General features: G+C 38.1%; 1 protein-coding gene across 19 annotated transcripts in view; it reads left to right on the top strand.

The window, feature by feature from the left end:
* Positions 1-10,891: 10,891 nt before the first annotated feature.
* PCM1 (pericentriolar material 1) overlaps positions 10,892-24,480 on the top strand; it is a 42,593-nt gene continuing 29,004 nt past the window's right edge. For 2 of the 19 annotated variants that reach the window (XM_088056960.1, XM_088056955.1), the window contains exons 1-8: positions 11,123-11,371; positions 15,307-15,425; positions 15,978-16,223; positions 17,351-17,620; positions 18,151-18,321; positions 21,978-22,155; positions 23,149-23,258; positions 23,693-23,909. In XM_088056960.1, the coding sequence (XP_087913086.1) occupies positions 15,330-15,425; positions 15,978-16,223; positions 17,351-17,620; positions 18,151-18,321; positions 21,978-22,155; positions 23,149-23,258; positions 23,693-23,909 (1,288 nt within the window). In that variant the 5' untranslated portion in view covers positions 11,123-11,371; positions 15,307-15,329. The other 17 variants (XM_088056951.1, XM_088056953.1, XM_088056965.1 and 14 more) reach the window with 17 other exon arrangements.

Raw genomic sequence — 24,480 nt, forward strand, 5'->3', positions numbered from 1 at the left:
CTCTCTGTATCATACTCAGCTTTATACTCCAGTCCTTTCCATAGTCACAGCCTAAATCTCTTAAGCTTCAGAGGTACAGAGAGAGCATAACAGACTCAATGGATTTGGGAAAAAAACCAATAATCACATGGACTAGAAGTTACATGCCAGAGGTGTAACAAAAAAATAAATATGCTAAATAAAACCTAACCCAAAGTAACAAACATAGTACAGATAAAGCTGTATGGAACAAGAAGAAAGTACCAAAAATATCTTGTCTGATGTGTTTTTTAGTCAAGGCACTGAGAAGCATCTTAGTGACTTCATCAGACAAAATTGTTTTCTAGACGAGCTTTTTAGAGCCAGATGAATACATCAAAGAATGTTTTAAAATACAATCTGTCTTGAGTGTTTGCCCTTCTTGTATGCTGGCTCGTCCCAAAGAGTTCAATAAATGACTATGCTTAAAGGAATGTGCTGCTAGAAAAGCAGTCTTAAGGAAACACTGAACAATAGCAATAACATGACCTTTACGTTCCACAATATAAATACAGATTCATAGAATGCCCTGGGTTGGAAGCAAACTTAAAGGTTACCTAGTTCCAAACCTCCTGCTGTGGGTAGGGACACATTCCACTAGACCAGGTTGCTCAAAGCCACATCCAGCCTGGTCTCAAACACTTCCAGGGATGAGACATCTACAGTTTCTATGTTCTACCACCCTCACAGTAAAAATTTTCTTTTTAATACCTGATCTAAGCCTACTCTCTCTCAGTTTAAAGTCCTTCTCTCTTGTCCTGTCACTACATGACTTTGTAAGTGGCCTCTCTCCATCTTTTTTCAGAATCAGAGAATGTTCTAAGTAGGAAGGGACCCACAAGGATCCAGCTCTTAAGTGAATGGCCCATACAGGGATCAACCTGCAGCCATGGCATTATTAGCACCCATACTCAGACCAGCTGAACTAATCTCAGGGTCTTGTGCTGTCCTTCACTTACCTCATATTGAAGACTAGTAATACTTGTTGCACACTTCCTCAGAATAATTTCTGGTGCATTATTTGGAATCTGGCTACCTGGCAGTATTTCTCTTTACTCATTACATTACATCCTCTAATTAAATTCATATTCTGAATTTCAAATATTTTTTAATTACAGTAAATTACTCCTGAGAGGCCTATGTCGCTAGTGAACATGCAGTATGAAACCAGGGTTCAATCACACACAGCAGCCATTGGTTTATTTCAGGAGGCAAAAGCCTTTATTTTGAGGCTTTCAACCCTTTTTATAAGGTGTTCCGATACAGGTTAACCTGACTGGTACAAGGAACAATGCCTCCCTTATCCCATTGGTGGGACAAGAGAAAAGCACTCTCAGAACATCTGTGTCATTATTTTGAGAAACCAAAACCTCGTTTTCACTACAGTCCTTGAGAGAGAAAAAGTTCCCAAAAGACTTTCCCTTGGGAGCAGATCAGCCCCTGAGAGCCTGAAACTCTCTCAGGTTCAGAAAATCATGTCCACAGACCTACACTAAGAATCACTCAAAAATTCAAAATCATTCAGCAGATAATTTTTACTGAGAATCTTACTATGACTAATGACTGTTTCAAGGAGGGACATACCTGTTCATAGTGTGATTCCTAACCAAGAGTTATTCAGTGGGTGGGCTCTGAATTTAGAAAGTGGAAAAAAGATATGGCATTTTACAGTTGGATTTTCAACAATAAATAAATTAAATTAAACAAAGAAAATAAAATAAACAATTTATAGAGGGTTATAAGTAGATTGTCCATCACTTGAGGGCTTTAAACAAAGACTAGATGGCTAAAATACATGATCGTGGTTCAGTTAAACAAGAATTATATACAGTGCCAAGTCGGAGATTTGTATTATTCAAGAAGTCTATCTGCTACCCTTCATCAGTATGGTTTTGTAAAAATAAACATACTAAATACAAGACTTTCAAAGAATTTACAAATGGACATCATGTAAGCACAAAAAGGAAGAGAGAAATGTCTTTTTAGACCTGTTGAATACATTCAATACTGAAAACTGGCAAATGTTTGTGAGAGACTGGAGGAGATGACTGGCTTGAAACATTTCAGGCCTGTGTGTGGGGAAAGGGGCAGATCAAGCCTTGCCCTGGCAAGGCTCCACACACCCCATCCCTGGGTCCTGTCTCCCAGCCCCTAAGGGGCTGCCAATCCCTGGCGCACCAGAGGCCATGCTGCACGCTCTGCCCCTGGAGACCTCAATCCAGCTCCTGAGTGGCTACCAGTCCAGAAGTCCCACCTGGGGAAAGGGCCCAGGAAAGCCAAAATGTACTTAAGCCAGAGCACAAGGCACACATATTGTCTTGACCCTACCTCCCTTAGGTTTTGATCAGCTGAAACACTGCTGGAACCAGGAGTAGTAGCTATTTATGTTATTTTCTGTATCTCCTCTCCCTTTTGCTTTCTTCTTCCCCTAATTCCCTCTTCTGAAAGTTTGAGTAACTTAAAATCAGGTGGGTTGGAGTTTTGGTTAAATGGGCTTAGAGTTTGCTAAGTTACTGCTTTGTGAAATGCTTTATGTTGATTGAATGTAGTTTTCAACTTTTGCCTAAGTTCCCTGATTTTATGAAGATTGTCAGTAAAATTTCTGTTGTTTTTATGTCTTGAAGAATATCTTGCTGATACTTTCTACCATGCATCTGACTCAGGGTACATAAAAGAATCTTTGTCCCTTTTAAGAAATTCACTAAGTGAGATATGAGGCTCTACGATGTCAGAGACCTTAATGTGGCCAGTAAATACTGGTTGTTCACACAGATATTCAGATCTGCTGTTCTTTGAAGACTTTGCACTGAAATAAAGGAAAACAGTGCAAGGACCATTAATAACCTTTCTATAATTTTTTCATAGAGTATATATAAAGGATAAAATGCTGGTTTTCACTTCTACTAAATCAAGATGTTTATACTTCCTCCAAGCAAAGTAAAACCATTCAGTTGTATTATATCCACTATATACACCTTTTTTCTTTTTTTTTGATGTTTAAAAGAAGAAGTTAGGAAAAGAAATCAGTAGTCTTTTTTTCCATTATATTAGCACTTGCAGTTAAGTACCTCTCCAGGTATTTTAATCTGACAGAAGTTTAACAATTTAAGGCAGTCCCAGACATGGATACCAGCTGGCGATGGGTGGAATGAGAGCAGATCTTAAGAGATGGGCTTATTGGATGAAAAACTAAGTAACATGTGCTTGCAGCCCAGAAAACAAATTGAATCCCAAGCTGCATCAAGAGACACATAGCTGGAAGGTCAAGGGAGGTGATTCTGCATCTCTACTCCACTCTCATAATACCCCATGGAGTATTGCATCCAGCTCATAGGCCACCCTGCAGAGGAAAGACATGGCTCTGTTGAAGCAAGCCCAAAGGAGGCAACAAAGATGATCAGAGGGCTGAAGCACCTGTTCTACAAAGACAGGATGAGAGAGATGGGGTCATTCAGCTTGCAGAAAAGCAGGATCCAGGCGGATTTCATTGCAGCCTTCCAGTACCTAAAGGGAGCTTACAAGAAAGTTGGAGAGGCACTTTTCTCACGGGCATGTACAAATAGGACAAGGGCTAATGGCTTTAAGTTGAATAAAGAACAGGTTTAGATTACATATTAGAAAGAAAATCTTTACTTGAGGGTGGTCAGACACTGCAACAAGCTGCCCAGAGAAGCTGTGGATGCCTCATTGCTAGAAGTGTTCAAGTTCAGGTTGGATGTGGCTTTGAGCAACCTGGTCTAGTGGAAGGTGCCCCTGTCTATGGCAGAGAGGTTGGAATTAGATGATCTTTAAGGTCCCTTCCAAGCCAATTTATTTAATGATGCCATGACTGTAAAATCAGCAAATGCAAGATAATGTATTTGTAATATGATTTGTTATCATTCAGACTCAAAAGAAGTTGAAAGCATACAATAAGCTTTCAATGAACCATAGATTCTTCCCTTCTGAGTTGTTACACAGGTGTTAAAAATGAGAAACAGTATACCTTTATAGATCATGTGTATGATTTTTATTCAGGAAAGTTTTAAATCACCTTCAACTGTCATTACAGAAATATGGAAGGGTCAAAGATTGTACAACCACAACATGGTAACTGTTTGTCAAAATGTACTTTTATTCTATCAGTTATAAATTAATTTGTTTATGCTCTTCTTTGTATTGTTTTCATTTGTGTAATTCTAGGAACAAAATTGACAACATGTAATGTATTTCATTCTAGGATTGGCTGAGATTATATATTTGAAAATGTGCATCCAGCACTGTACATCCACCATAATGAAATGTCTTTCGCATGTGGTAAATTGTTACAATAATAAATTGAAAATACTTTGATATAGAATATGGTGCTTGGTTTTATAACTTAGATGCTAGGCTCTTTTTCCTGAGGGGTGAAAGCAAGTAAACAAACAACCCCAAAGCCCATCCTAACCAGCTCTACTAAAACATGATGTCTGGGTAAACTCAACTTTGGGGGATTTTTCATATGAAATAGTAATGATGTGGGAGCTCCCACACCAATATGGTGTTTCTGAAACAAAACAAAGCTGAAATAAAAGATAAGCCAAACTTGGCTTTATGGCTAAAAACCTCTGCATGTTAATGTTTTTAAAGGCATCCTTCTTTCCAAAGGTGTATATTTTTTTTATAGACTGGCTTAAGAATTACATGTTGTTTTTTCAAGGAAATCCAGTTAAGTAGTTATCCTAATTTACAATGTGCCTGTGTACCACATGCTATTATATCTTCTCTTTTTAAGTGTATTCTACAAATAAAAGCATTGTGTACAAGACTCTCACACATAATGCTGTGAGGGATTGTAAAGCTTATGGATGTTAAATGCCTTCCAAGAGCAGGCTACTGATGAAAGTGAGCACAATCCTATCTGCTTAAGAGGAGTTACTTTAGATTGTTCAACAGTACACTTCAACTGTATTTACATAAGAGATGATCCACATATCCAAGATAATAAAATGATAAAAAGCTACACTGGATTTAATCAACAGTTTGGACTGCTGTAAAAAATTTAAGCTTTTAAAAGTTACAAACGGTTACTAGCTGTTAATATTTTATGTTTCTTTGGAGACACCTAACAAAAACCAGAGTCTATCACACTTACTTCTACATTAATAGATTCTGTGGATCTCTTCTTACTAAAGCAATTTGGAATTTCAGCATTCTTCTGGAATAATCTATATCCGTTTAACTGAGTCCTACTTAGTCAAAGTGACAGCCACTTTCTTTCCTGTACTGTCTCATTTACATACAAGAATCTTGTACAAGAATATTAGAATAGCTATGAAACAAGATCAAATTTAAAATTACATGCTCTTGGCAGTACAAATCCCTAAAGTTCATGAGATGTTGATGACTGATCTCCTCGACGGAATTCCACTTATTCATGGGGAAGTATATGAAGTGTATTAAGAAGTTCTGTTGTACCAAACACAACAGGAATCAACAGAAGAAAGCAGGATCATTATCCACTATTCTAATTCTCCACCTAGTTACTACTATTTGCTGAGGGTTACTGATTTTTTTGTCTTGGTCTGGGACATTGTTTTTTTCTTCCTGTATTTCACCTTCTGCTTCGTTCATTGTAATGATCATTAGTAATATTTTACTTTTTCAGTGTCAGATGAGTCAGAGTCCTACAAGCCACTACTTTGCTTACTTTTGGACAAATAAGAAGCTTCACAGTATTTTAAATTTCTTCATTTTTTTAGCATGCTGTCTTCAAAATGTTTGTTACAATCCTAATGAAAGCAGTGATAGAAATAAGTTGCACCAAAAATACAGCTATCCATCTATAAACTTATGAAGATTTTGCCATATTTATATATTCATCAAACATATTGCACATAGTGACCAGGGCCTATTATTTCAACCTGTATATATGTTTCCTAAGTATATGATCTCTAAAAGTTACATAATCACATGATCAATTTGAAAAATTACATCAATAAATGCAATTCCCTAATGAGATCAAGAGATAAGCAGGAAAGAACTTCTTACCTATTCTGAAGAAATAGAATGAAGGTAGCTTATTTTTTCATGTATGGATAAAATATACAAAAAAAAATCCAACTTTTTAAATAACTTACCTCATTTTTGTGCAGTGTTTTAAGAAACAGGTGCATAATTTAGTAATTTCATAATCTGTTATTTCAGATATATAATATAGAAATGAGCAACATATCATTATCATGAATAAAAAGACCAGTAAATTCAGCATATTTAGACATTATTTTATCAAACACCAAATATGGGAAGAAAATCCCCAATTCTTATTAGAAATAAAAAATAAGCAGTCCCTTCCACCGTTTCCAATAGGCAGTAGCAAAGACAGTGCTAGAATAGATGGAACACATCACAGAGTTGAAGACCTAACAAACAACTAGGTCTGTACACATTTTTGCAGAATATAGAAAAAAAGTGGACTCAGAGAAGGCCCAGAGTAATACTGAAAAAACCCAAATTCTCACAGTAAGTTCCATTGCTGGTGTTTGTCTTCTATTCATCACACTCAAAATAACAACAAATACCAATTAAACTATGTTGTGAGGAAATGTATCTGGCAAAGTGACCTGCTCAAGATCTTAGTGTGAGTGCCAAGAAAAGAACATGGCCCATAATCTTCTGCCTTATTTAGAAGGACAGCTTACATATCCCACCTTCTCCTGCCTTCTTTACACTGGAAGCTTCCTGCTGGCCTCAGTTTTCCTTTTGCCCTCTTCAAAGACGTCCTTCTATATACTACTTTTTGAAAAGTCTGGAAGGTCTTTGGAAAGGTGCACCAAATAATCCCTCTTGGGTATTGATCAATTTAGTGCTGTTGTCCACCTGTACCAGCCCTAATCAACAGTATAACTGGAACCACATAGTACCAAATCTCTACTGTCAGAAAAAGAAAGGAATCAGGAAAGTAATTTTATTAGGAATGTGATGGAAAGATTTAGAATAAAAAGTTATTTAAAACCTCTCAAAATTACTCTAATTTAAATCCTGGCATATATATAGGTATGTGGGTATACAGTCACTGGACTTGCAAGGCCATCATACTTGGTAATTTCCATACTTGCAACACTGGTCTCAAAAAAGCAAATATCAATTTCAAAAGCATTATTTCCAGAGGATAAAATGCAGAGCATCATAATATTAATCAACTCTTTGTAGCTACAGTGGAACTCTTTATAAAAACTTCTTTGCTTAGAAGTCAGCACAATTGATTATTAAAAAAAGGCCACATAATTATTTGGAATTTTTTCTTTTTGTGGTTTGGATGTTTGCTAGCAAACTGCTTAGTGGCTGTAAAATGACCCAACTGCTGACAACTTCAGCAATATCTTCCCATTTAAAGAAATATAAACACATATGAAAAAAATATTAAGTGATTGGGTGGCTTTCAAGAATTCACTGTAGAATTTATATGGTAACTATTTAACATTGGTATGTCTTCAACATACTGAAGCCATACAGTGTAGAGAAAGCACTTATGAATATACAGGAGTGACTGATACCAGATACATTGCAGATTGCTAGCTAGAAAGCAAAAAAATAGGAAGGAATACAACCTTTTCCTCTTAGAGTTTTAATTTCAAATGAGAATTCTTGGTTCTGATAATTTCTGTATGTGCAGTGAAGTCTTATTTCTTTTATATTCTTGTTCTTTAAATCAATTCAGAGATAAAAAATTATGTGATATTTTTAAGCTGTATCACAATTTCATCTTTTTCTTGCTCACTTTTTAGTTCACTTATTTGTTCAATGTAGCACATATTTACATTGTGACTCCAGAAATCTAAATAATGTCTAAGTGGCTATACAATATTGCCGTATAAAACAACCACCCAAGATATTGTGAATTAAAGTTTGTTCCTACTTACTTTTCTGTAGAAAAAGAAGAAGAATCTGCAGATATACCTGGTTAAGTCAAATCTGTCACTTCAGAACAACTGAAGTATTTTGTTTCTTCTTGGATTATCTTTCTTGGCTAAGGAATAAACTGGAGATACTAATAGAATACAAACAGAGGAAAGAAAAGAAAAAATTAGACTGTATAATTAAGAGTACAATGTATCAAATATAATGTTGAATTAAAAAACATAGAGGGACATCCAGATTAAACCCTATTTGTATGTTGTTTGTGAAAATTTATTTAATTTCTAAAGAGTGAAATAATACTCATAACCTTGCCAACTTCTGTGCTACATAAACCTCTTTTAAAATAGTTTTAAATGGAGTCTGACTTCAAAGAGGACAATGAGAAAAATGTGGTCTTAGGGCTTCAAGGCAGGGCAGCATTTGTGATAACTGGAGTGCATATAATAGCAAATGTTACAGATTGGCGAGATAATAACAGTACCAAGATGATTACTTTTTGCACCCTTAAGGATGTGGAAAAGGTTTACAACAGGGATTCTGTCCATTCTTCATCCGAGATTTCTCCTGGGATCTGACTAAGTTAGCTACTACCTATCTTCTCGGTATTCCTCTTTCCTTTGCTGTTTCCGATGACTGCTTTGCTGAAGTGGATCATCAAAAATTATTTCCTTTTTGTCCCACTTTCTTCACTAGTATAAAATTGGTGAATCTTGACCAAGCCTAAAGCTTGGTTTGCGGTCTTGAATGCCTGTGCTTCTCCCTTTACATCTGCTTAACTTGTTATCAGACCTCATAGGGATAAGTGGACACTTCATCTTCCTATATAAATCGACTTGAAATTCCTTGTTAATGCCTTAAAAGATCTATCCAATCTGAAGTTATGCAAAGAAAGAAAAAATACCTTTATTGGTAGTCAGTGTGTAACCATGTTATGGTAGACTGATACATTTTGGCCAGCTTAAATTTTGCAAAAACCTCTTTGTCATAAAATCAGGGGGATAATGGACAGCTCCTGCTTGAACCAAATGCTCAATTAATTACTATATTTGTTTCAGGGCCTTTCAAAATCTCTCTCCCCAGATGCTTTTCACATCTCCCCTGTCTCAGTAAAACATTAATCTTTCACTTCTTGTCTCCAGTCCTTACATGCCTGTATTTTGTTTGCTTTCTTTCACTTCAGAATGATAAAGTAAAATTAACAAGGTACAACCATGAGTTGTGTAAGGAGAATATAATTACGTCTCTGAAATGGCTTTCAATCTAATTAAATTGGGCTATCTCAAAGATAATCCATTCGGTTCCTGTGAGGATGCACTCATTAGCATGTCTGCTGAGGGAAGTGCTTATAACCCCCCTTTGTCGGGGAGTTTAGTTGCTGTCTAGAGGCTCATTAGCATTGATATAGGACTTCCCCCCCCACCCCCCAAAATATTTCTTTTATTTAGTTAACAAGACATTCTTTAAGCCGGATAAATTTTACCTTGCAATCATTCCCAAATCCCGAGATGTTATTTTACAGCAGTTGTGGAGAACCACCTACTGGAAATAATGCTTCTTGCAGTGCAAGCCACAATTCCTTCGTGCCTGTTGTATGTTTTCGAATTCTCTATCCCAAATGAAAAATAACTGATAAGTAGTGAGGAACCATTACTAAAATAAACAAAAAGAAAAAAACTCACACTAGCAAGTTTACAGCCAATTCCAGAATAAGGGCAGAAAATAAGAGAAAAATCATCCTCCAAATGTCAAACAGGAATCAGAGTAATAATGCTGTAAGCTCATACTGTGCTAAGGAAAACACACAGTTATGACATATAAGGGAGTACACTAAAATACTCTATTGTTACTGAAACATACTACGGTCAATTTGATTTTTGTTTCCTTAACAAAGTACTAAGTTTTTTATGTAAGTTTGTTTGGGTTTAGGTTTTTTTTCTGCAGAAAGCAATAGGAATGAGGGAGCTGTATTTTAATAAGGCATAGCAAAAAAAAAAAAAAAAAAAAATTAGTTTTTCTTTAGCAAAATAAATTAGTGTAAGTCCTAATATGGGATGGGGACCAACTACATTTCCATGTTGTACCAGTAGAATGTTTCCCTAGCAGGATCAGTTATGAGGCCTATGTGAATGCTAAATGCTTTTGCTTTAGAAACTCAGTGTAATGGAGATGCTGAAAATGCTGGGCTTTTCTGTTTTGACAAAGGACCATCTGCCCCAAATGGAAATCATAGAAATGATACGAGGTTCACTGAAATAGAAATCCTGAGTGTGTTATCCAAGCCCAGTGTCCTGAAGGACTAACAGCTTCCTCCTGAGGGGAAAAGGAGGGGCAGGCACTGATCTCTTCTCTGTGGTGACCAGTGACTTGAATGGCCTGAGGTTGCACCAGGGGAGGTTTAGGTTAGGTTAGGAAAAGTGTTTTATCCAGAGGGTGGTTGAGCACAGGCTCCCCAGGGAAGTGGTCACAGCACCAGCCTGACAGAGTTCAAGAAGAGTTTGGACAACACTGTCAGGTCCATGGTGTGGCTCTTGGGGTATTCTGTGCAGGACCAGGGTTGCTTCCTACTCAGCATATTCTGTGTTTCTAATAACAGCTTCGGTTAAATACCAAGCACAGCACACAGGCTTTTCTGTACAGCTATTGTTTTTAAATGAAAAATCCTCTATTTATTTTTTTCCTCCCAAAGGAAAGTATAAAGAACCTAGATGAGTAAACTCCGTGCCACAAATCAAGGAGCAAAACACGCCGAAGGCTGACAGGAACAGGGTAGTCGATACTGCTCCGAACGAGGGTAAGAGCTGATCCTTGTGCACCCTTAGGGTTTCGACGTGATTTTACTCGTCCTCCAATCAGGAAAAAGCATTGACAGAGTTCACCGCCGTTTTCGTATTTTATTTTGTAAGAAAAAACATGCTCAGCAACTCCCCGCCGGCGGCACAACATCGCTGGGTGCACCCCAGTCCTGTCACAGGGCGGAGCCGAGCCATGAGTGGAAAACTACCACTCCCAGGGGGCATAGCCGCCGGCCCTGGGGGCGCCGCGCTCCCCGCACAATGCATGCTGGGAGTTGGAGTTTCTTCGCCCACCGCTCCTCTCCCGACCGCCCCGGCGGTTGCTGTCTGGGTCGAGCGGGGCGCGCGCAGTGCGGAAGGGCCTGAGCGGGCGGAGGTTACCAGGTAACGGTGAGTGTCTGTCTGTATGTCTGTCTGTGTGTCTGTCTGTGTCTGTATCCCTCCGCCAGGGACCGCCCCCCGCGCCGCCGGCGGAGTGGCGGACAAGATGGCGGCGGTGGCTGAGGCAGGAGCGCCGTGAGCGCCTTCGCCAGCCCTGTCCCGCCGCGTCGTGCGAAGCGAAGCCGCGCTGCTCCTCCGCTGCCCGAAGGCGAAACGTTCGTCCGGGCAGCCCGGGCCCCGCGCGTGGCGGCCGACGGTGGAGGAGGAGCCAGAACGGGTGACCTCCCCTCCGGCGCGGGGTGAGCCGCCTTCTCCTGCCCCTCGCGCGGCGTGCTGCCCCTTCCCCATCCCTTTCCCCTGCTGGCGGCTGGGCCGCGCTGGTGCGGTGGGGCAGGTCGGCGGCCCGCGAGGGTCGGGGCTCGGAGCAGGCAGCGGGCTCGGAGGCAGGTCCGGGGCGGCGGGGAAACCGTGCGGTGGTAGCGGGCTGTGCGGGCCGCGCCCCTCACACAGGGCAGGGCGCGTTATCCGCTCTCCAAGGAGACGCCGCCGCATTCGCGGCAGTGGAGGCGCCTTGACCAGAGCCCGCCTACCCACGCACCCCGCGGCGCCCGGGGTTTGGCTCCGGGAGGGAGCGGGTTCTGCGCCCGCCGCCCCCGGGCCGGGAGCGCCTCGCCCGCCTCAGGCAGCGAGCGGCGCGGCCGGCAGAGCCGCCGGGCCATCGCTCTCTCCTCCGGGCCATCGCTCTCTCCTCCGGGCCATCGCTCTCTCCTCCGGGCCATCGCTCTCTCCTCCGGGCCATCGCTCTCTCCTCCGGGCCATCGCTCTCTCCTCCGAGCCATCGCTCTCTCCTCCGGGCCATCGCTCTCTCCGCCGGCCCCGTTGGCGGCGACGAGACCCGCTGGGCCTGGGCTTGGCGCCCGCTGTGGTATCGGAGTAGGTCGGGACGGCAGAGCCTGCGGGATCTGGGAAGGCCCCGGCGCTGGAAGCTGGAAGTGCCGGGCACACCGCCCCTAGCCAGGGTGTGAGTGTGCGGCTCGTGTGAACGCTGTCCGGTGCGGCTGGAGAGAATTTGCTCTGTTGACTGCTCCTGTGTGCTGATGGTTTGCTTTTAAGGAGTTAATGCCCAGTGAGGGCATTATTAAACTTAAAAAGAAATGTTTGGCCTTATTTAAAGCATTTATGGTGTTGTGATGACTTTTTGTGACTTTCTGTGTAACGTGTAGGGTTTTTTTTAATTGTCAAAAGCTTTCTCTTTGCAATATTAGGTGCTCTAGAGAGCTTTTGCATTCACATTAACACTATAGGAAAAATTCTCAAGAGCATCTTTACTGTAGAAAAAGAAGCCTTTTGAAGTACGTGGCTTTGTTTTTTTTGCATGTTAAATAGTGTTTCTTCTGTGCAATCTACATATTGCTATTACACGTGTAGAATGTTTTGACTCTAATCTAACATATTTTGCCTGTAATCCCTACATGTTAGCTGAAGTTAGTATTTCTGTAAAAGGTAGACTTGAAAGTCTTCTCTTTTTTGTCAAATCCCTGATAAATGTTATAAGGCAGTAGGCACATGCTCAGAAGCTTTTATAACGGATCCTATGACTTGCAATAACCTGAAACTGGCAATGGGTTACTGTAGATATACAGGTAGATAATGGGAAGATAGAAAAGCTTTTAGAATAGGATTTTTTATAGAAATAGCTGGTAAAATGAAATCAAAATAAAAATGCAAAATGTGAAAGGTGTATGTGGAGGTGGAAAGCACAGCTTCATGTGAAGGAAGAAAAAACGTAGCTAAACCTCTTTGTGTTTTTCAACTGAGTTAAAGAGGTCAAATACCATCAGAGCTATCTGATCTTAAACTTGATTATAGTTCATTTGGAGGTATCAAAGACTATAATAGGAATGTTTAGAAACTTTCTTTTTGGGAGGGGCACAGTTCTGTTAGAGCACTGTAAAGTCCACTTTGTGAAAATAATGAAGATACTGTTATTTTTTAGCCCCAAAATCATCAGGGCATGTTGGTGTATGCCCAGTCTCCTTGTTTGAGAGTCCTGTTATTCAGAATATTCCATCTGGAGCAGTGAATTTACTTCAGAGGTGATGAGAGTCTCCTACAGCAAAGATAGTTGAGACAGGTTTTGTGAAAGTTTCAAAAGAAATGAATGTGAGTAGGTACTTGTATTATGTAAAGATGAATACCGCCACTTCTTTTTGCAGTGGAAGGTAGAGAAAAACTACTTTTGCTATGGTTTTGGTAGAATTATATAACATGATGATGAGGAAAGGGCTTACAGAATTGGACTGTAAACCCAGATGGCCTCTAATCTTCCTCATTATGCTCAGTGACATAGGTCAGGATACAGTATCTATTGGGTCTTGCATCTACAAAGATGAACAGTTTATCTGTAACTGAAGAAAGTTGTTTAAAATCGTGACTATTTTTAAACTGATAATTGTGCATTTGCTTTGAACACTTGTAAATTTTAGCATGAGGTTCCCTGTGAACTTTTTATAGTATCCTTGTATTTATACATGAAAATAAAATGTGAAAGGGCATTATGTTCTAATTTTCTAACTGAATTAGACAGATTACCTGAAAGTTGCACAGAAGAAACAGTTTTTGTATAGTCATAAAGTTAGGCACGTCAGGAAGTTTATCTTGTTCTTAACGTGTCTCTTTTTTTTTGTTTGTTTGTTTATCTTTAATTCTGGTGTTATTTGTTGGCCATCTAGTTCATAGGTGGTAGCCTCTGGTTGCATGGCCTAGTGGGCACTTCTGTTGGGATGAAGAAGGCAGTATGAGTTCTTGTGCAGGGACAGAAGGGCAAAGTTCCCAAAGTAGCAGGCACTTACACCTGTTCTGCATATCTTATGATCGTGGTTGTGAGATGCAGAAGCAGAATGACTCCTAACGGCGTTATCGTGACCTAGGCTGGCCCACTGCCGAGTGGAGATGTGGTTATGGTCTGAGGAGCATGCCTCATAGATCCCATTTCCTTTATGATTTAGTAATAGGCTATGTTTGCATAGGAATACTGCTTTGTGCAGGTGTGCCTGCTGAGAGGGCTGTACTGTGTGATTTTGATTGAATCCTATACCTAAGCAAGATAGGTATATTAGGACAGCTTTTAAACTTAGTTCAGGATTAATCTGTTTTCTTTTCTGGAACTGATACTGAAAAAAACCAACAAACTTCTTAGATACTTCCTAATCTTTAGTTTTGGGTGATTTCTTCACCTGCACTCTGTGAAAATTAGTAGTAGATAGTTGCAGTAAAATGTTGAGAAAGTGGTTCCTATGGACTTATATTTTTATTTTTTCAGTTAAGTTTAGGATTATGTCCTAACATAGCGGTGTATATGACCTGGAAAATATCTTCTGCATCTGTTACAATTTTCATTGGTAAAGTTTGTAGCTTTCTGCAGTGGAATTGTGCCAGCAGCACTTAGCAAATATAGTTGGAACAAGCTAATCTAATGTTACTTTCATAAAGGAATACTTTTTCTGATCTTTCAACTTTAACAATTTTTTTTTATTTCTAATGTCAAAACATGAAGTGAAAATGAAAACTTCAAACATTTAAGTTTCTTTATATTGCACAGAGTGACACTGATGGAGAGCAGCAAAACTCTATGAAACCCACATTATTTTGTTTGATTTTGGTAGAAAGTATAATGTAAGTGGCAAGTCATTCACTACTTGGATAGCATAATGCTTGGTAATGAAAGTAAAAATCCTTTTACTGACGTCTGTTTTCCTTGTATTTTTTCAAGTATGCCATTCAGTACTCTGTTATCATCTCAGTATTAAAATGAATGTGAAAGTTTGACATACTGGGTCTCCAAAGTCACTTATTGTTTCGAATAGACATCACCTTGGGCCTGAAAGTGTAGGCTTTATGAATTACAAAGCAGCCTTTCTGAGCACTGTATAGTTTGTTTTAAAGTGAGGAAAATTGAAAGTCTCAAAAAAAACCACCCCAAACTTTCTTTCATAGATCAGGTTAAAAAACCTCAAAACCACAACTACTATTTCTTTATTTTTTCATCTGTGTTCTTCTCATTGATACATTTCTAGTCACACATGGTAGGAAATGGGGAGTTTAGTTTCCTAAACAGCTTTGTGTTTGCATCTTATAATGAATATGTAGTTGTCTTCTCAGATCATGAATCTTGAAAATAGTCTATGTAGATATGATTTTAATACAGCACATTTCTTTCAACTCCTTCTCATAGATTGCTTTTATTGATCGCTTGTCATGGCAACAGGAGGTGGTCCCTTTGAAGAAGGCATGAATGATCAGGACTTGCCCAGCTGGAGCAATGAGAGCCTTGACGACCGGCTGAACAACACGGTAAAATGATTCTTTTCTTTCTGTTGCCATTAGGTGCTGTACATTAGCTAGAGTTCGCTCATCATGCAGGGCTTTGCATCCAGTATAGCTTTACCTGGAAAACTTGAGGTAGATGTAAGCAAGCAGTGGGTATAATTCAGAGATTGTGAGGTCTAGAGGTATCTGTGGCAAGCATTTTGAGTAAATAAAGTAACTAGACACAAAAGCATTGTAAGTGACATGAAAGTGAAAGCTATAATTTTAAAAGTTCTGAACTCCTGAAAGTGAAAGAGCCCCCAGCAAAGAAGAAAAATACAACTTGACCTTCATTTGAAATTAATGGAATGCATTTATGATGAAATGGATTTAAAATTTCCTAACTATTTTTAATTATGCAGTGGAGAAAATTTTATTTTGTTAAGTGATGTTTGCTCTAGAAAACTTGGTGCATATTTCAATGTGGCTTGCTATTTTCACTTCTAAAATGGAGGTAAACTCTCTCACTGAATGCAAGCATTTGCTTTTTGTCTGTGTGGATAACAAATATGATTTTTTGTTCTCCTTCCCCTTAAGGACTGGGGAGGTCAACAGAAGAAAGCAAACAGATCTTCAGAAAAAAACAAGAAAAAGCTTAGTGGGGAAGGTGAAACAAGACTTACTAATGACATATCTCCAGAATCTTCACCTGGAATGGAACGACGGAAGACCAGAACTTCTCATAGCTTTCCTCATGCTCGATACATGACTCAGATGTCTGTTCCAGAGCAGGCTGAGCTAGAAAGGCTTAAACAAAGAATAAACTTCAGTGATTTGGATCAGGTTTGTATGATTACTTGTTCCCACTAGAGATGTGACTCCAAAGTGTATTCAGTAAACTCCTAATAAAGTGACAGATGAGTAAAGAATCATAAGTGATCAAGGTAAAAAACCTTATAGGCACCATGACAAGCAAATCAAAATTCTGGTTTTGAACTTCAGAAAGCAAGGGAAAGTTCAGGATCACGGCTTTCCTCTGTTTGTGTGCTAGCTGTCTTCACTTTCTTGCTCTCAGCCATTAACAAATTACTGTGTCCTAGGAGCAGTGTTTCTTACTCATCGGACTTGTGTGCTACTTGAAAATAGCTGTTACCTTATTTTGAAAGTCTGTTCTTGAACTGCCACTTTGTGATCCTGAACATTGTTACCCTTGTGGATTAAGCAGAAGAGTATCATTAAAAACTGCTCCTCAGTAGAGTAGAGAATTTTATGGCACAAATTCATGAGCCATGACTACTTTTCAGGAAATACAGCGCATTCATCCTTCCCTTGTCCAAAACAAAGGAAAAGTATGAGGGATTAATTATTGAACAAGGCATAAATTTGTATTAACAATTTCAGAACAGAGGCTAGTTCATTTTTACCAAAGGTTGTTGCTAATTTCTCTGGTTGTGAAGATTCTTTCCAGTGTGATTCACTGTGTTGACTTACAGTTTAAAGGCTGGGCATAACTTCCTCCTCAAATGTAAAGACAAACCATTGCTATTCACAGGGTTTTAAAGAAAAGCTGAATTTCTGAGGCACTATATTCTGCATAGGAATATGTTGCTCTTTTATTATTGTTCTTTTCTCAAATGTACCTGGAGAAGTAGAATGCCTTTCACTACAGTAAAGGTTGAGGTCACAGCAAAAATGAGGAACTAAATTCCGAGAAACTACAGAACGTTTTTGCTTCTTGTTGTCTTGGGAGGATGGATTTGCTTTCTGAAAACTTCATGGTAAAAAAATAATTTTTTTTACCACTGAAGGCACTGTCTTCAGCTTTTGGCCAGTTGGTGACTGATTATGTAACTTTAAAATCAGTCTCATAATACTGTAGAAATAGTAATACAAGGAGGGAAACAAAGCAGTGTTGAGAACATACTGGATGAAAAAATAAAGTAATTGTTCTTTGTTTTGTTTGTATATAGAGAAGCATTGGAAGTGATTCTCAAGGCAGGGCAACGGCTGCTAATAACAAACGTCAACTTAATGAAAACAAAAAACCATTCAACTTCCTGTCACTGCAGATTAACACTAACAAAAGCAAAGATCCTGCCTCAGGTTCCCAAAAAAAGGAAGGTGGGGTATCAGCACAATGTAAAGAGTTTGGAGCTGCTCTGAGCAAGGATTTCTTGCCAAATTGTCAAGTGTCTGCTCAAGAAGATGGAAGGCAAGAACAAGCGATGGATAGTAGCCAGGTATTTACACAGCCTATAAAGTCTACAAAATATTGTCTCTTAATTTTCAGGGCTGCTTTCTAAATTTCTTCAGAGTATAAATCTTTATTGGAAATATTTAACTTCCTACTCTTCTGAAATTTGGAGAAAATATAAAACCAGAGTTAATCATCTACTGTTCTTTAGAAATTTGCTTGTTGATAACAGAAGTAATGATAATTTTCATTTTAGGGGTTGGTTCTCTTTTATGTGGTTTCAGAAAGTGCTCTCACAGTTGACAATTTTCCTATGTTTGATGAGCTCAGTTGTGTTTTAGCCTGTGTTGACCAGAAGCCCCGTGCTTCAGCCTTGCAACTTCCCGCATGCACAAATCTATCCTTACAAAGGCTGTTGATTTTTAACCACTTGTGGAAGAGTGAAGTCACTCATAGGAGTGAAAATACTAACATGTCCCCCTTTCATTACTCTTTTGCTGTTGCTATCACTGTCTTGTGCATTGAATACGTTGCAGTTGTAGCTGAATGCATTCAGTAACTTTAGTGTCTTTGCAGATTGTGAGCAGACTAGTTCAGATTCGCGACTATATTGCTAAGGCCAGCTCCATGCGGGATGATCTTGTAGAGAAAAATGAAAGATCGGCCAATGTTGAGCGTTTATCACACCTTATAGATGACCTTAAAGAGCAGGAGAAATCCTATCTGAAATTTTTGCAAAAGATGCTTGTAAGTTTGAGAACATAATATGTTTGTTTCTGCACTGTGAGCTTTTTTTAGGAGTTGACCATTTATGTTTTGATGGTGCTACTGAGGGTGTTGATTTTGGTATGTACTACCTTCCATAATTCATTTTTACTGCCCCCTTATATAGCTTTTGATTTGTGCCAATGAAATATTTCAGGCTAGAGAAAATGAGGAGGATGATATTCGGACTATAGATTCAGCTGTGGGATCTGGTTCTGTAGGTGAGAGCACATCGCTAAACATTGATGTGCAGTCTGAGGCTTCAGATACCACGGTAAGCTGCCTTTTAGTAATTAAGGTAGAAAAGAGGGCTTTATTTTGGTTTTTTTCATGGGTCTTATGATAGTGTCATAAACTGCAGTCAAATTAAAAAATAGTAAATCCCCAAGCACTCCATTCAGGACATGTCCATGCATGTGCGGATTGACTTTTTAATATGAGAAAAAAAGTAATGATTCTGTCACAACAACAATTTAAAGAGTCTTTTAAGTCTTTACTCTTTCTTCAAAGTACAATGAAGAATTAAATGTGAACTTTGGCAGAGAATTCACTGACTTGATGTAGGAAGAAATACCTTTCTATACAATTTTTCACCTCTAGGTTTGTTTCTGTTAGTGGGGAAAATTTTTGGATGTTGGGTGAGGGGAGGGTTAGAAATGTATCATTCGTGGGCCATTGTCCAAGCATCTTTCTAGTGATATGATAGAAGTATTGACTTAACCCAGAAGTTTCTCTCATTTCTTGGAAAGAAGGGCACTTCTTCAGAAAAAAGTGTTCTGAATTTAGTGCTGAGATAAACAGTCTAATCTTCCTTTCTATTTTTAAAAGCTTTTTTTTTTTTTTTTTTTTTAATGTGGTAAACATATCTTGTAGTAGATATAAAGGCATTTCAATAACATAAGTTTTGTGTCTTTGGTTCTATTACACCGAGGAAAGGTACCAGAGAGCAAGTACTCTTTCTGGCCAGTTAGCACATTGAATGTCCTATGGATAAGGAGAATTACCTGCTTGGAAATAACACAGTTAAAACATTAAGAGGCTTTTGTAATTATTTTTAGCTTTAAAAGAACTCTTTCTATCCCTGTAAAATAAAATTATAGACATGGAAGATGCACTTTTAACTTAAAAAAAAATTAAATTTGGAAAATGCAGAAAAAGACAGGTATGTTTTTTTAAGACGTATCCATGTAAACTTGCACTTGTCTTAATATTTGTAAAATTTGCTCTTAAGTTTTTCGTTTGGCTCTTAACTTTGCATCTAAGCTCTCTTTTCATGCAGCTTGAATATTTTACATGCAGAGTGCATACTTCTGGTTGTATAATGCTAATTGCTATATGGAGCTTTATTGTTATGCAGATTCTAAGAATGACTAAAAATGTCTTCACTCTTTAGTAGATATTGTTAGATACTAGTTTTCATTATTTGACAAGATGAAGTAAGTAGGTTTGTAACTTAAAAATGCATGCTAAGTTGGAGCACATTTTCAAAATCTAACATACTAAACTATTCAATATAGGAGGTATCTTTTAGTTTGAGTTGTCGGCCCCGCATTGAGGACAAACTAGGGAATTCAGCTTCACAAGAACAGGTTACAGTCACTGATGTTACACCAAGCCCTAAAGTGAAAAGTGAGAGAGCTGCTCTGAATGACAGGGAAATCTGGCCTTGTGGGATTAATAGCCAGGAACATGGATTGCTTTCCAAGGTACACTTCAAAATGTTACTTTAGCTTCAAATAGGGTTTATACAGGCCTAGTCTTCCCCATCCCCCCATCTCCCTTATTAATTGCTTCAAATGTATTTGTTACTTACAGTGAATGTTCCCACTGGATTGCTTATCTGTATCCAGCTGTCTTTTCACTGAATTAATCTTCTTTGCCTAGAATATTTTTTCTCTGAATAGAAATGTTTCACAACTTTTTCTTCTGAATTGTTAGCATTGACAATTAGCATTGATGTAAATGTACAGCAGGTGTTGTGATTTTATGTAGATCATCCTTCTAAGTTTTGTTCCCTTCTAGGGAAAACATAGTGTAAATGTGACTTTCAGACACTTGTCATGGTTACACTAATAGTCTACCAATGCACATTTAAACTAATATCAAATACAGAAAACAAATTAGAAATTGGAAGCCTTAATTTGTCCCACAAATGTTTTTGTATAGCTCTTGATAGAAATATTTGGTTGGAAGGGGAAAGGATTTCAAGGGGTGCAGTGTCTAAAATGTCTTTTTTTACCCATTTTGAACTTTTCTATATCATTGTCCTTCCTGTGATTAGATTTTCAAAAAGTCTTAAATTCAATAATTTTTTCCCGTAAAATAAAAGATTTGTATGTTTTGTCAAGCTTACTAGTCTAAATGTAGAACTAAGTTTGAAAAAAATTGTTAACAATTTTCATGAATTCAAGCAACTCTGGTACTTTAGATAAAGCCTGGATTGTTTAACAGGTGAATGAGACTGAGGCACATACCCTTGTTCCCTTTCTTTCCCTTGTTCTTCCTGTGCTGATTTCAGTGTGTAATCTATTTTGACTCTACTCTCCTGTTAATATGAAAGGTGGGAGTTCAACAACAACCATCAGTGTGAGCTGCAGTGCATCTTTTAGTGACACTTTGAGGAACTTAGAATTCTGGATGTTTTCATGCTGGAAAGTTGAGGATTCCTTAGTACCCAGAACTAGTTAATGAGATGCCTGCTTCTATTCTGACATTTGATGCAGAGTACTCGGACTGAATTTTCTACTTTAGATACTTAATACTATGTGGATAGATTATGCTTTCAAGTTAGTAATGTTTTTTGTAAACACTTGTTATTTTTCATGATTTTGTCTGAAAAGTGCAATAATGCAACTGCAAATAGGATCAGGATCTTAGCTGTGGATGTCTTATTAAAATACTTAATTTGAGTGAAAGTCTTGATGCAAATCTCAAGCTCCTAATTAGCATAGGATGAGGAAAGTAGCTGAGTTTTAATATGTTTTAACTGCTCAGCATGCTTTCAGTCTTTCAGAGCTGTTTCAGAATATTGTTTGAAAACAATGCAGAGAGGATTCTGTGCACATTTTTGTTTTGAAATTCATTTCACCAAATCTGGCACATTCTAGTATCGATGCCATAAATACAGCACACAGAACTAAACTTGTTATAGCTTAGAAAAGAGTTACTGCCTAAAACTGCCTAAAACATTCTGCTGAAAATTTTAGAGATTTTAGCCCAGTAAATCAATTGAGATCTTGTTTTATATAGCTCTATGGTACAATGCTTATCTTGCTTACCTTTGGCAGTCTTAAAGGTTAATAGCCTCCATTATGATTTAAAAGACAGGGAGGTTTGGGTTAGTCTTTGGGTCACATTAGGGCAGCTGACTTGCTTTGTAAAGAAAACTTCAACCCTCAGGAGCTATAAGCATATCTTGGTGGTACAGGCTTCTTCCTATTGGATGTCTGATTTTTTTTTTCTTTTTTAAGATAAAGGACTATCAGAAAGGTGAAGCTGTTTAATTTTTTACTTTTTTTTCCATTAACCAGGCTGTTCATTTATATGCAAGTTGTACTTGCTTTGTCACTTTTTTCACTAGTTCTCAAACAGATAAATAGTTGAAGTTATGGCAATTATTGTTGTAATATCTCTTGCAGGCCAGAGATCCTCAACAGGAAGCTAAAGAGGAGTTGGAGAATTTGAAGAAACAACATGATTTATTGAAAAGGATGCTACAACAGCAGGAGCAATTAAAGGCTCTTCAAGGAAGACAAGCAGCTCTTCTTGCTTTGCAGCATAAAGCAGAGCAAGCCATTGCTGTCCTGGATGATTCTGGTACATGGAATGATGGTGTCTCTTGTATCACGTTAACATGCTGACTGAATAATTAAAGCTGGAATTGTGAAATACACATTTAAAAGGCTTTGTTTTTTCTACAAAGCCTCTGTTTTTGAAGAGTTGACAATGTAACATTATAAGATGATGTGTCATTTAAAAACCCAGAGCTAATTACTGTGGTTTACCTGTAAAATCCTAAAAGCGTGGGTTTTTCTCCTAAGACTTGGTCTACCCAATGTTAAGATTCAAATTCAACTTACAGCACAATAAATGTTCTCAACATTTGAAAAACAGTGAAATTTCACTATGTGTGTAATGAAGTCATAATCTCTGGGGAAAATAAATAATAATTGTGCTTGATTTTTCTTATGAACCGTTGGTTTATATTTGGGGGGAAATAGGAAGAATTATTTAGGTCTTTTCAACAATCACTTGCATATTTAGTACTGGTTGAATATGAGCAGGGGAAAAAAGCTTTCTTTCAAATTTGCTTCTCTCATAAAGCATTTTGAAGAACAAATCTCCAAGACTCCATTTGCAGATGTAAATATTGCAGCTTACACCAATATGAAAGCTTGGTGTCCTGTTAATTTATTATTTTGAGAAAGTCAAGGTACCTGCACTATTGTTAGTTTAGTGATAGCAAATAATTGCAGTTTTATTTCTAATAAGTTCCTATCAGTGTTAGACAAATTGGTTGCTTTTGTTTTGCTCAGACCTTTTTTAGCAAAACACAGAACAAGCCTAAATTCCTTTTGTGTGGTCTTTTACAAAGCAGCTCTGAGTTGTCTTGTTAGTATTTTATATTTAGCAGAAGTAATCTTTCAAGAGTAAAGCTGGTGGAAAGGACACAAAATTAAAAATACGTGCTGTATTTTTAGAGGGTCAGTATATTGATGTTGTTGTTAAACCACACATTTTTACTTTAATAGCCTTTATTTCATCACTGTGGAAAAATATTTATATTTTCCCCTTTTTCCATATGTCCAGTTGTAACAGAAACTACAGGTAGTGTTTCAGGAGTAAGTCTTACATCAGAACTGAATGAAGAATTGAATGACTTAATTCAACGCTTTCACAACCAACTTCATGATTCTCAGGTCAGTCTTGAGATTTTACTGTATAGATTTTGCCATTTTCAGTTTTTATTTTATTTAACAACGCAGTTCAATGTTTGTCCTGCTCATCTGTGTGTATTTGCTAGTGATGTTATTACAGTTCCCCCCCAAACTTGAAAACTCAGCAAACTTGAAAATTCTTGGAGGGTTATTAGCTGATTGATCTATGCTTTGTGTCTCATGGGTTTCCATGAAAGTCTAGAGAAGTAGCTTCTTTATTGCAATTTAATTCTTAACTCAGTATATAATTGGGATGTCATTAGAATGTTTTCAGTATATTTCTCTTTATAATATTCTTTGTTTTGGTGTTGATTCTGGTGTTGTGTACAGAAGGCCCATAAGAAAGCTTTTTGTTTCTTACAATTTATTTACTTTTTTTGGTAGTACTCTGAATAAAATAGAATTACTCTTTTTAGACACAGTCTGTGCCCGACAATAGAAGGCAAGCAGAAAGCCTTTCACTTACCAGAGAGATTTCACAAAGTAGAAATTCTTCAATGTCTGAACACCAGTCAGATGAGAAGGCACATCTTTTTAACAAGATGCGAATGTTGCAGGGTAAAAAGCAAAAAATGGACAAACTATTAGGAGAACTTCATACACTTCGTGACCAGCATCTAAATAACTCTTCCTGTAAGTTTATATAGGCAGAATTATATTTTTTTTTTTCATGAATACAATGTTTTTAATGTGAATGTTTGTAACATTGACTTTCAGATTGCAATTGGTAAATGAAATGTTGGTAATCAAAGGTGTGCTGGGGCAATGTTAATGTAAATGGTTTTTAATGCTGTATAAGTTTCTGTCATAATGAAGAACTCTACAAGTGATGATGATGAGTGTCTATTAGCACTTTGGTTTATAACACTGAAGTTGACTAATGTGAGGATGTGATGGGTCTTTTTCTTCACGGCTTGTCTGTGACACATCTAGCTTGTGAAAAAAAGTGCCATATGAAGTTGAGCTTTGTGTGTTTTTATCACAGTACTTCTGCATTTGTGTACTTGGCACTTGATGTGTTAGTGCTTTATGGCAATATGGCTTTGCTCCCTCTCCGTCAAAAGGCTTTCAGGCTGGCAGGGATTTCAGTCACAGGCCATTCTAGAAGGCCTTACCTGTCTGACTGGATTAGAGCTTTGGCCTTTCCTCTTAATGGCTTTGTGCTCTGCTTATTGATGCAGACCTATCCACTTGCAGCTCTTTC

Source organism: Pseudopodoces humilis, chromosome 6 (genome assembly GCF_049639895.1).
Source record: "Pseudopodoces humilis isolate 2021_Gansu_Grassland_sample_001 chromosome 6, ASM4963989v1, whole genome shotgun sequence".
NCBI lineage: Eukaryota > Metazoa > Chordata > Aves > Passeriformes > Paridae > Pseudopodoces > Pseudopodoces humilis.